A 13,565-nucleotide genomic window follows, 5' to 3' on the forward strand; every position below is an offset into this window, starting at 1 on the left:
AGAGACAATGATCAGCTATTGACAACGATCAACGGCCGATCGCGTTTTTTTGATCGCTATACACGGCTGATGGCTAATGACTGTGTAAAGAAAAAATAAAGTATATACTTTCACGCTCCCCATTGTCTTCCTTGTTTTTCCCCGGTCTTCCTTGCCCCCCCTGCTTCCCATAGCTGCCAATGCAACGTAAGTGCCGGTCTCTGAGGTGAAAGGCTACTTAGCCAATCACTGGCCCGGGACTGAACCGCAGCGACCAGTGATTGGCTGAGTGGCCTGTCACTTCAGAGACTGGCACTGAAGTTGCACCGGCAACTACAGGGAGCGGGGAGAAGCAAGGAAGCAGCATATATACTTTATTATTTTACAATTTTAAAGCAAGGGCTGCGTGGACATCACTATCAATAAATATATCGATTACATATATATATATATATATATATATATATATATACAGCCCTTGCTACACGATGGTTGAGCCGTGTAATAGGCACATTAAATGAGTGTCGATCATCGCTCGTTTAGAGTTGTGATCGGGCCATATAGTCTAGCCTTTACCATTTAGAACCCACTGAAAGTCAACATGACTTAAGGCAGGTGGGGGCATATTTACTATTGCAGAAGAGGCTGTCCCCCCCCTTAAGTAAGTGACTCCCTTAGACTTAAAAATAGGCTCGCCAAATGGCCATTAAAGACGATGGGAGGTCGAGGCCTCTATGGTGGCGACAACCACCATGTACCCTACTTCTAGCCAGCCTAGAGTAACCATTTATTCTCACTTACAATTGTTCCCGGCATCTCACTGCTTAGTCCTCTTCAGTCCTCATCACTGTCCCATTCCTTTATATGGTGAAGGTTCTCAAAGATGGAACCTGGCTCATCCTCACTTCTCTTAGAGGCAGAATGTTTAATATAATCTGAAGATGCCTTGTCTATAGTAAGGAAGGCAGAAGAGCACCCGGTATTCTCTCCCTTCACAGAGTTAGGTTTATGGCCTCTCCATAAAATTCATTGTTGCCTCTATACGAAGAGGACCACCACCATTGTGACCATCACCGTAAGGAAGAGACCAGCGTCATATATTGTTGGCCTGGGACCATTTGGGACAAGAAGAAATCACCTGCAAAGTAGAAAGAATATCCCAAACCATAATTAGCAGCTTATTTGCACGACCTGCACCCCACCATAGGCATTGCAGCACAGCGAGTGAACCCCTCAGTGAAGAGAGATACTTTTAAGGCTAGAGAACATAAGGACCCCCTATTCTATAGAACAGCATATCCCTAAGGGTGCCCCTTTACTCCATCTATTCAAAGCCAAACAATGGACTTGTGTCAAGACTGTGCCTTACTGTCATGGATGTTGTTCTCAGCTGCTCTGGACCACTGTTATGTGGAAGCCATAAAGAAGTGGAAGTGTCAGGATGGGGAGCCCAATGTTCTCTGTTCTGTCATAGTTTTCAAGTACTGTATGTCAACTGAGAAAGGGCAAATCCCATTGAGCAGGGCATGCGCCCTGCATCCCTGGGTGGGACTCCCTTCTTTGCTGGCGCTATCTCCCATACTGGAGATGGGATTCGTACATATTAAAGAGCAGAGCGGCAGGTTGAATGTTCCTGGGTAAAAGCAGAATAATATTTTTTTTAAAAATGATTCAACAATAGATGTCCATTCTACTATACAACTGTGATGGGCTTCTATTATTTCTATATACCTGAAGGGTGGGTCCAAATAATGGTTTCCTTTGCACTCCCGTCTATCACTGTTCCCGAATAAAAGAGAATTTTATGTTTATTTTTCTTATCTTTTTAGTCGACTGAGCGAAGAATCAGACAAAGGGTTTAAAATGACTCATTTAAGATAAAAGATTTTAATCACTGAGACTCCTGGTTTAACAGAGCAAACTATTGGGGTTTTAGTCTTTTTATCATCTATCTATCTATCTATCTATCTATCTATCTATCTATCTATTTCCTATCTATCTATCTATCTATCTATCTATCTATCTATCTCCTATCTATCTATCTATCTATCTATCTATCTATCTATCTATCTCCTATCTATCTATCTATCTATCTATCTATTTCCTATCTATCTATCTATCTATCTATCTATCTATCTATCTCCTATCTATCTATCTATCTATCTATCTCCTATCTATCTATCTATCTATCTATCTATCTATCTCCTATCTATCTATCTATCTATCTATCTATCTCCTATCTATCTATCTATCTATCTATCTATCTATCTATCTATCTATTTCCTATCTATCTATCTATCTATCTATCTATCTATCTATCTATCTATCTATTTATCTCCTATCTATCTATCTATCTATCTATCTATCTATCTTCTATTTATTATCTATCTATCTTCTATTTATTATCTATCTATCTATCTATCTATCTATCTATCTATCTATCTCCTATCTATCTATCTATCTATCTATCTATCTATCTATCTATCTCCTATCTATCTATCTCCTATCTATCTATCTATCTATCTATCTATCTATCTATCTATCTATCTATCTATCTCCTATCTATCTATCTATCTATCTATCTCCTATCTATCTATCTATCTATCTATCTATCTCCTATCTATCTATCTATCTATCTATCTCCTATCTATCTATCTATCTATCTATCTATCTATCTATCTCCTATCTATCTATCTATCTATCTATCTATCTCCTATCTATCTATCTATCTATCTATCTATCTATCTCCTATCTATCTATCTATCTATCTATCTATCTATCTATCTATCTCCTATCTATCTATCTATCTATCTATCTCCTATCTATCTCCTATCTATCTATCTATCTATCTATCTACGATACAGCACACCAGCTGAAGTGAAAAAAGTGCTATTTATTGCAAGGTGCAAAAATACAAGGAGATGCAACGTTTCGATCTTCTTACAAGATCATTATCAAGCTTGATAAAGCTGATATCGGTCAAAAATAACATAATGTTACTTTTTTACCCACAAGTTCTTTTGAATAAAGTTTATTTATTTTGTAAATTTTCTTAGGAATCACATAAAAGCAGCACAAATTACTTAACTTGATATAAAAAAAAAAAATTCCGACGCATTAGAAGCAAGAAAAAAACAAAAAAAAACTTTTTTTTTTACTTTTTTTTGTGATTCTTATTTTTTGTTGTCTCATCAGTATTACCAGCTAATTCTTCCATAAAACATTCAAAGTCCAATCTGTCAAGAACTTTTTTTTTTTTCGTTTTGGTATTTTTTTTAAGTGGTTTCCTTTCATTGTTCCTATCTGGCCATTAAGCCAACTGATTTCTCTGATAGGAGTTTTACAGCATTGTGTCTGGGCTCGGACGGATGTAACACTCACCATTTATCTTTCCTTTTAATGAACAAAAGTTCCTGCCTTAAGTATACATAAGATGTCAAACTTTCTAGGTGGTTGGAGTCCGGTCCGGCAGCGAGGGTGAACAGGACGGGGGGCAATGGGCTGCTGAACACCGGGACCACTGATCTGTTTGGGATTTTACCGTCTCAAGGTAAAGTTTGGACTTACGTCTTTCTCTTACATAAATTTTAAAATTCTTTTTTATTTCCATATTACTTTGGCATGCAATTATTAAATTGATCAAATATTTTAGATTTTTTTTTAATTTGATGGGTTTTTTTTGCTCCTGGATTGCAAACCTCAGCACAACCCCATTGCAAGTTGCACGTTGCTATGACCTGCTGCAAATCATGATTTGCACAAATCTGCTGTTGTGCAACCTTATAATGCCATATAGCCATAGCCCCATGCTTTCATTTAAAATTCATATCCAAAAATTTTTAAAAGAAATTTTTATTTTTCCAAATATTTCATCGCCATGATGTCTATAGGAGCACAGAATGGCTGGAATAAGCCTAGAGATGGCTACATGATTTAATCTTTACATTGCTGTAATTGAGATGATCTGCGATAAAGCTACACTGACACTTTTTATAGGGCGGCCTATTCATTCTACCTACAATTTGGTTTTGTTTAAGTATCCTTTTTACCTTATGTTGTTTTTGTGTTTTAGAGTTCACATAGTATTATTCTATGGTAATGGATATTTTAGTTTTCCTGTTGTTGCCCATAACTAATAATAATAATAATAATAATAATAATAATAATAATAACAACAGTAGTAATATAAATAATAATAATAATAATAATAATAATAATAATAGTAGTAGTAGTAGTAGTAGTAGTAGTAGTAGAAATAATATAAATAATACTAATAATAATAATCATCATCATAGTAGTAAAATAGATAATAATAATAATAATAATAATAATAATAAAAATAATAGTGATGATAATAATAATAATAATAATAATAGTAGTAGTAATAATAATAATATAAATAATAGTGATAATAATAATAGTAATAGTAGTGGTAATATAAATAATAGTGATGATAATAATAACAATAACAGTAGTAATATAAATAATAGTAATAATAATAAAAGTATTAGTAATATAAATAATATTAATAAGAATAATAACAATAATAATAGTAGTAGTAGTAATATAAATAATAGTAATAATAATAACAATAATAATAATAGTAGTAGTAATATAAATAAAAGTAATAATAATAATAGTAGGAATAGTCATAAAAATAATAGTAGTAGTAATAATAATAATAGTAGTAGTAATATAAATAAAAGTAATAATAATAATAGTAATATAAATAATAGTGATGATAATAATAACAACAATAACAGTAGTAATAAAACTAATAATAATAATAATAATAATAATAATAATAATAATAATAATAATAAAAGTAGTAATAGTAATATAAATAATAATAATAATAGTAATAATAATGATGGTCATATTCATTTATTATTATTGTTATTATTACTATTATAATATTTAACTATTACCTGTATTGTTACTTTATTTTTCGTTTTCAGTGGCAAAACATATTATCTATTGCACATCACTTTAGTTTTATTATGTCTTTTTTACAGATGCATCTCCTGACCCTGATTACTTTGGTAACAATCTGCATGATTCCATCAGGTATGGCGACTGTTTATTATATATATATGGATTCAATCCTGGGAGTGGAGTGGCTCTAACTTTATAGGCAGCAGGCTGATAAGCCGATTGTCGAGCTATTGAAGAGTTTCCTTTCATTTGCACTGTAAAATCAGAAATATTATTTGACAGTGTGACTTTCCTTTAGGAACATGTCTGGATGTATTTGGTAAACCGGACTGGTCCTCGCTGACAAGGTGTAGCCTTTTTGGGAACAATCACATCCGGACTTTTGATGGAACCTTTTATGACTTTGTTGGGGACTGTAGCTACATGTTGGCTGGAGACTGTCACAAGCATTCATTCACCCTGCTAGGTCAGTATATCATTGTTTATAATATTATTATATGTCTATAGGAAGTCAGAGGTGGATTATAGGGACGTTAAAAGGGGCAATTCCCCACCTAAGAGGGGGTCATTTAATTTTATTACTATAAGGGCCTATTCACACTACAGAATCACACTACAGAAATTCCACTCGGAACCCCCGCCCGTGGACCCCCCCCCCCCCCCCCCCCCCCCCCCCCGATATCTCTTTTAATGGGATGCCTTGCGCACCTCCGCTCTCTGTGCCTCTCCACTCAAAGAATTGACATGGCGGGATTTCCGTGGGTTGAGGTTCCGAGCAGAATTTTGGCTCCGATTCCGACGTGTGAACGGGCCTTAATATAGAGATTTATTCTCCTGTCCTCATTCATTGCATTGTTGTTACATCTTGATGACATCATTGGGTTATACCACCAGATCCTGATGTTGTTACCTAATCCAACTACTGGGGAGGTGACCCTACCAGTTTTGTATCTAGAGCCTCCACCAACCTTGATATTGCCCAAAGAATAGGCAGCCCCCAACTCCTACAGTGCAAAGACCTGGGGCAACCAGCCTCAGAACCTCGTGCACAGAAGGGCTGCCTGCAGCACACAACTTCCTGACACTTACTACACTTACTTATGCTTACGAGTGGCACTGTACCCTGCTGCCGGGGGTGAAAATCAGAATTAGTCTTATTGCTGGTTCTAAGCTGGTGGCCCACCGGAGGATTTTCCGGTGCTCCGCTGGGCCAGTCCAGCACTGCAGCTATTAATGTTGTTTCGTAATAATAAACTACTTCTAGTAGTTTCCAAATAACATCTGACATTATAGTGACAAGTAAGTAGTTTTAATTTGTGGGGGTCAGGCTTTTGAGACCCCCACCTTTTGCCAAAACAAAGCGACAAAGTTGAGCTAAGTGCAGACACAGTCTAAAGGAACAGAACTCTTCATTATCGGAGATCAGCGAACCTCAAGCATGTTCAGGTTTAACTGAACCTGAGCATGTCGCAATTGATTACCCCATGGGCAGGCAGGGGGGACCCGGGGTGGGGGTGCAGCAAGGCTGGGAGGAGGTGTGGCCTCCTTCCACACGCCGCTTGCACACCTACTCGCTTGATTTTGTACGCCAGGCACAGGTTGGGGTTATCCGCCTGCCAGATTTACAAAGAGGTGTGCCCCTCTTAGTGAATTCGGCCGGGGAAAAAGGGATGGGGCCTCAGTTAATAAATAAATCCCCCCCCCCCCGTGTCCGTAGCTGAATAAGGTGCCAATATCCTATGTCTGATGGTGGTATATACTGTATACAGTACACATGATGATGGGAGGCATGGATGGATGATGATATGTGTTATCATTTCAGTGGATTACAGACATAACAAAAAGAACAGTGTATCATTGTTTCTGGGGGAATATTACGACATCCATATGTTTCTGGACGGGACAGCCACCGAAGGAGAGAAAAGGTAAGAACATGGATAAACTAACAATAGATACAGTAAGACAATAAATGTATCGGTGACCACATGAGACTCTAAATCACTATCATTGACCACATTATTCCATTAAAGGGGTTATCCAGGATTAGAAAAAAAACCATAGGCACTTTCTTCCAGATACAGCACCACCCCTGTCCTCAGTTTGGGGGGGGGGGGGTTCAGCTCAGTTCCATTAAAGTGAATGGAGCTGATTTGTAAATTTTTTTAGAATGTCAATTTTTTTTAAATTGCCAGAGCTCTCCTTTAAGCCTCTCCATTAGATATAATACAATGTAGAAGCATTGACCATAGTGTTATATAATTTCTAATACCCAATGGGGGAGATTGATCAAACATAGTGTAAAGTGAAACTGGCTTAGTTGCCCCTAGCAACCAATCAGATTCCACCTTTCATTCCTCACAGACTCTTTGGAAAATGAAAGGTGGAATCTGATTGGTTGCTAGGGGCAACTGAGCCAGTTTCACTTTACACCATGTTTGATAAATCTCCCCCTTTAATGTTTTTACTTCTGACCAAATATTGTAGCCTTTGAGCCAATGTCCAAATCCTTTTTATTTTTATTCCAATGTTTTTGACTTTTCCATTTGTTGTAGTTACTAGTATAACTGTTTGCACAATGTTCAACCTTGATGGTGGCCAATCACGGGAAATACCCATCAATGTTAAAACAGAGGAGAAGATGCTGAGTGATAGACGATCAGTAAGCGTCTGGTTTCCTGTTTCTTCCGCAGCATCACCCTGCCCTATGCCGCCAATGGGATATATCTGGAGAATGAGGCCGGATACCATAAACTCTCCAGTGAAGAACATGGTATAATGGTGAAGATCGACGTCAGTGGGAATATGCAGGTCATACTGTCCAATGTACACTTTAACAGGACCTGCGGACTATGCGGGAACTTTAACCAATTTGCGGAAGACGATTTTATGACTCAAGAAGGTAAAATAAAGATTCTAATATTTATATCTAACCTAAGAACCTACAAGGAATCCATGAAGGAACTTTACAGAAATTTACCCGTAGCCTTCTGTAGACCTGGCCTTCTCCATCTCTATTAGGGTTTAACTATTGGTTAAAATCAATGGAAAATGTTTAAAAATTACCCCAGATTAACCTGAATCGGGTGCAAAATAAGGGGTAGTGCAGCTGGAGTCCAGCCTGTGCAGCTTCTAACCATTGTGTCCTCCCTGGCTGGGCCTCACCAACAACTGGGAGCCTCACGTCTAGCGCTGGTCTACACCACTGGAATTCATGGGCTGTGCAGAGACATCTCTGACTGGAGATATCCAACATAATGGGTGTGACCATTGAGTCCCATGGAGTTCAGAAATGCTGTTTTATCAGAGAGGCTTCTCCTCACAGAACACTGAGCATCTGATCAGATCTATCCATCCATCCATCCATCCATCCATCCATCCATCCATCTATCTATCTATCCTCTCCCTTCACCTCTCTCTTCCCCCTCCTCTCTCTTCACTTCTCTCTCTCCCCCCTCCTTTCACCTCTCTCTTCCCCCTCCTCTCCCTTCATCTTTCTCTTCCCTCTCCTCTCCCTTCACCTCTCTCTTCCCCCTCCCTTCACCTCACTCTTCCCCCTCCTCTCTCTTCACTTCTCTCTCTTCCCCCTCCTCTCTCTCTTCACCTCTCTCTTCCCCCTCCTCTCCCTTCACCTCTCTCTTCACGTCTCTTTCCCCTCCTCTCCCTTAACCTCTCTCTTCCCCTTCCTCTCTCTTCACGTCTCTTTCCCCTCCTCTCCCTTCACCTCTCTCTTCCCCCTCCTCTCCCTTCACCTCTCTCTTTCCCCTCCACTCCCTTCACCTCTCTCTTCCCCCTCCTCTCCCTTCACCTCTCTCTTCCCCCTCCCTTCACCTCTCTCTTCCCCCTCCTCTCCCTTCTCCTCTCTCTTTCCCCTCCTCTCCCTTCACCTCTCTCTTTCCCCTCCACTCCCTTCACCTCTCTCTTTCCCCTCCTCTCCCTTCACCTCTCTTCTCCCTCCTCTCCTTTCACCTCTCTCTTCCCCCTCCTCTCCCTTTACCTCTCTCTTTCCCCTCCTCTCCCTTCACCTCTCTCTTTCCCCTCCTCTCCCTTCACCTCTCTTGTTTTCTATCACTCCTTTCACTCCTCTCAATTCGGAAGCCATCTCCCATAGGAAGCTGCTAGACAGGGTGCACAGTGCTGATGACTTTTCTACTTTTTGTCATGAAAATTAAAACGGGGAGATTTGTCAAACATGGTGTAAAGTGAAACTGGCTCAGTTGCCCCTAGCAACCAATCAGATTCCACCTTTCATTTTCCAAAGAGTCTGTGAGGAATGAAAGGTGGAATCTGATTGGTTGCTAGGGGCAACTGAGCCAGTTTCACTTTACACCATGTTTGATAAATCTCCCCCAATGGACTTTACAGACAATGATAAAATGGACAAGACTCCTTTGAGCTCACAACTTGCTTCTATTGAAAAATCTGTGCAAAAATCTGATTTCTGTGTAAAAATCTCCACCCAAACTTGTAAAAATCCGGCCTTATTTTCAGCCTGTGAACACATCCTCAGACTCTGGAGAATTCTACAGGGTCTACGTCACGAGGTGTAGGGTTTTTCACCCCAGATAAGAAGCTGTCAGGATGGGCGATAGTGATTAGATACAGGAAAGGAGCGCAGGGAAAGGAAGTTCAGTGATGTCATAGGATAAAGGCCTAGATGCTGATTTCCTTTAAGATTTTACTTTTTTTGCAGAATTTAAGGTGTCACTGCACTTTTTCTTGGATTGTCTTGGGTTCATTCAGAGTTGACCGAGGAAGTCTGTGTGCATCAGGGTACAAATCTACTATATATGCCCTATAACTATATCATTATCATAGGAACTACTAGTCAGTCACTAAAAAGGTAATGCAAAGTGAATGCCCCTAAGTGCCGCCATATTGATTGGTCACTTTTGCATTAGCAGGTTAGAATCCTTCAAAACTATTTTGTAATTTATTACCAGTAGAACAGGCTGACAAAGTAAGCAGCTAATTTACAATTGACAACCAAAATGACTGCACTTCCTGTTTCTTCCCTTTAATTTTTTTAAATATGGCTGCTGCCGTATAAGAGGGGAAACACCTCTTATACAATATTTCTGTAAGTAGATGAGATATAATTATCAAAATAAGTGTTTAGCTAATAGTTGATTTACTGATTAAAATTTTTAATATTTTTTTAAACCCTTAATTTTTGGATGGAAACCCCCTTTAAGACAGCACTAGCTGTATAGATTTGGTTATAGGACCAGCAGTTTTCATTATCTGTTGTGAACCTTTATACATATTACTTGCGTCCTTGTTATACAGTGGTACAAGCTCATTGTAATTACATCAACTGCTACAGTGCGATTCATAGGGCGAACAGTAAGCTCATCAGTTCTATGTGTATTATCATAGCGCAAATCATATCCCTGCCATGCGGAACAGTATAATGAAACTCTGGGCTCTGCTATATCTGACTTCAGATTGTTTTTATTATGCTTCTTTTTTTATGCAGGTATTTTGGCTGAGAAGAGTTATGAATTTGCCAACTCCTGGGCGCTGCATGGCGGTGATATGAGGTGTAAAAGAATTTATCCTCCCAGTAACACGTGTAATATTTCATCTGAAGCGGCTGAGAAGGTATGTAGGGTATGAAGCCCGAGCAGGGGGATGGCTATAGGGGGCCTGGGAAGACCCAAAAAGTCCCTATAATATGTACTGGTTAGGGTCCTATTTGCAGATTTTGCATTGGGCCCAATAGATTCAAATGACTACGGCTATATGTTCATGTTTTTTCTAGGCGAAGTGTAAGCTGCTGCCAAACAGCTCTGGCATATCCCTTCGAGAACAGAAGGGTTGAGCGATGACAATCCATTAACACTTATCCTCTATCCATAGTCAGACTCCTAACCCCTCATTGAAGTCCGGCCATTTTGAAAATCTGCAAGTTGGCAGGAGAAGGGAGGTGGAATTTGATAATGAGTGCGCACTTATCTCTGTGCCTGCATGGAACAGCGGGACCTGCCTCAGGATCCTCTTCTGCTGTCAATGCCACAACCGGCTGATTGACAGCCCGCTCAGCCAGTCAGTGACTGGAGCGGGACACCGTTTTAGTCACTGATTGGCTGAACAGCCAGTCCATCACCCGGGTCGAGCATTTCCCCCCCCCCACGTCGTGACATCATCACAACTTGGGAAAATTACTTCCGATGGGGGTCCCGTGGCCGGTCCCGCCGCTCACCAAGGAAAGAGGTAAGTGCGCACTCGTTAACAAATTCCCCCATGTTGGCTGCCAGATTTTCAAAATGGCCGGTCTTCTCCTTTAAGGTGGTATTACACATAAGATTCATGTTGGCTGAATCCAAGAGATTTATCAAACATGGTGTAAAGTGAAACTGGCTCAGTTGCCCCTAGCAACCAATCAGATTCCACCTTTCATTCCTCACAGACTCTTTGGAAAATGAAAAGTGGAATCTGATTGGTTGTTAGGGGCAACTGAGCCAGTTTGATAAATCTCCCCCAATGATTTTAGCAGGACCCGGCAACTATGTAATGTTCCTATTTACGACATTTAGGAAAAGAAAAGTTAGGCTGTTGATTTCAACCTACCCAATCCATTTGTTCTCAGGGTAGGTATTGCCATATGTTTATATAGAGTGTTAGTTGGAAGATATAGCTATTGGCCATCCATGTGTTTGGTCAACTGCAATTTTGGGGTTCCTTTAAATGGCCTAACACCACAATAACAAGTGGCCATCTGCGAGATTGGTTCAATCATCTACTGCTTTATCTTTATGTAACCCCCCCCCCCCCCTCATACATCTCTAACCATAATACTGAGTATAATTAAAGGTCTTGCTTTGTGGCATGCTGCAAAGTTTTCCCACTTTTCATAATTGTTGTCGATAAGTGACAGGTTTTATCTGCTTTAATATTTTCTCCTCTGATATGAATGTACCGGATGAATTTACAGTCGGGACCATTTTCATCAGACTTGGAATAAAATATCTCAATTCCCTTTCTGTAAATAGAATTCTTTGTTTATTGGCATCACTTCCAGGAATGCAGATTCCTTCTCCCCCCCACCACCCCCTAACACTTAGCCTTTCTGCGGGGTCTCAGATGCCGGCGAGCGCAAACAATAAGAACAGTTGATTTTCTCGTATTTAAAGCTTTTGTTTCTCTTTTGGACCCACTCAGAAGAAATAGCTGTTGCATAGTTTTAGGAGTCTATTTTGGGATTGGAGCAGATTGGATAGGCCGATGATGTCCTCATATCCAGTCCATTATCTCATCGAAACGTTAGGGCATGTGGGCATCATAGAAGGAGTCCTCCTCTATGAGCCGAGGTGACAGACCCAGCCTGCTCATATATTATGTGGTTGCCCATTCATTGTAATGGCCAGCATGCAATTCTACAATTCTCCTGTAGTGGCCACTGCGGGAAAAACATTGGCCAGTCTAGCCTGATCGGGAAGGGTCTCTGGAGTGAAGTGGTTGTCCATTGACTTTTAAGGTGCCTATGTTGGCATGGCTGAACATTCCTGTGTAAGCCACCAATGGAGCTGCTGGCAACGGCTTATTTATCCAAGAACAAAGAAGTCGGGCAATGAAAATCCATCATGCCTGACCCCTATCTCAACAACATCATCTGTCGGAGGACCTTTAGTCAATGGGGAGGTCCCTGTTCAAGATTAAGGCCCTATTCCATGGGACGATTAGCGTTCAGATTATCGTTAAGTCGTTTGAATCTAAACGATAATCGTTCGGTTGAATAAGACGTCGTTCGGTCGTTCGCAGTAGTGACGAATGCAATAGCGACGACAAGACGACAGCAAGAACGATCATAAGTAACGATTATCGTTCCATGTAAATGGGTGAACGATTTCAGGTCTTTCGTAATAGTGGTCGTTTGTATTGTTTATCGTTAACGATTATGCGAACGATAATCGTCCCGTGGAATAGGGCCCTTAGTAATGAGCGAACTTACCAAATGTTTTGAATGGCTGGAGATGTTAGATGCAACCCTAACAACATTGATACATTCATAGGCTATGTTCACACAACGTAAGTTCCGTACTAATCACCGCCGTAGTTGTAATGGCTGTGATTAGTGCAGAAATTACGTTGTGCTGAAGGCTGAGGGAATCCCGGCCGGAACGTATACACTCCGTCCGGGATTCCTAGCGGCGTCGCGAAAAAACTGACATGTCAGCTTTCTGCGGCCGCTATTCAATGAACAGCGAGGAATTTGGATTCAGGCGCGAACGGATGCGCCCGCAACTGAATTCAGCAGCACTAAAGATCATCCGGCCAGTACTGCAGTACAGGCTGAGATGATTTTTTTCTGAGACCAGGCGCTCCGTCACCCGGCCGGGTCACAGAACGGCCGGTCTTATACAAAGTGTGAACAATTTTTTTTCAACTTCTGCTGAAAAGGTAAACCTTGGCAAGCGAGAAAGTTGGAAAGGATGACTCAGAAGGGATGTTTTCTGTATCGTAATCATGAAATTATGAAAGATAATATTGATGTATTTTATAAGTTCTGGAATCCTCTAGCAGGAAAGAAATTTTTGGAATTTTCAGATTTTTTTTTTTAAATGACCAAATGTAAATGGTAAAAATCTCCCGAGAGCTAAAGTCCATAGGGGACAGTGCTTGTACCCACTTACACCTATTACTCCTATGGG

The 13,565-nt window shown here is 40.2% G+C and overlaps 1 protein-coding gene across 2 annotated transcripts in view; it reads left to right on the plus strand.

Moving 5' to 3' along the window:
• Positions 1-13,565, plus strand: part of VWF (von Willebrand factor) — a 135,105-nt gene that overhangs the window by 37,943 nt on the left and 83,597 nt on the right. The window contains exons 2-7 of one of the 2 annotated variants that reach the window (XM_069968310.1): positions 3,429-3,529; positions 4,995-5,046; positions 5,213-5,380; positions 6,737-6,839; positions 7,605-7,813; positions 10,391-10,515. In XM_069968310.1, the coding sequence (XP_069824411.1) occupies positions 4,995-5,046; positions 5,213-5,380; positions 6,737-6,839; positions 7,605-7,813; positions 10,391-10,515 (657 nt within the window). In that variant the 5' untranslated portion in view covers positions 3,429-3,529. Of the gene's footprint in view, positions 1-3,428; positions 3,530-4,994; positions 5,047-5,212; positions 5,381-6,736; positions 6,840-7,604; positions 7,814-9,020; positions 9,039-10,390; positions 10,516-13,565 lie in introns of those variants that run through there. The other variant, XM_069968318.1, reaches the window with a different exon arrangement.

This window comes from Dendropsophus ebraccatus, chromosome 1 (assembly GCF_027789765.1).
Source record: "Dendropsophus ebraccatus isolate aDenEbr1 chromosome 1, aDenEbr1.pat, whole genome shotgun sequence".
Lineage (NCBI taxonomy): Eukaryota > Metazoa > Chordata > Amphibia > Anura > Hylidae > Dendropsophus > Dendropsophus ebraccatus.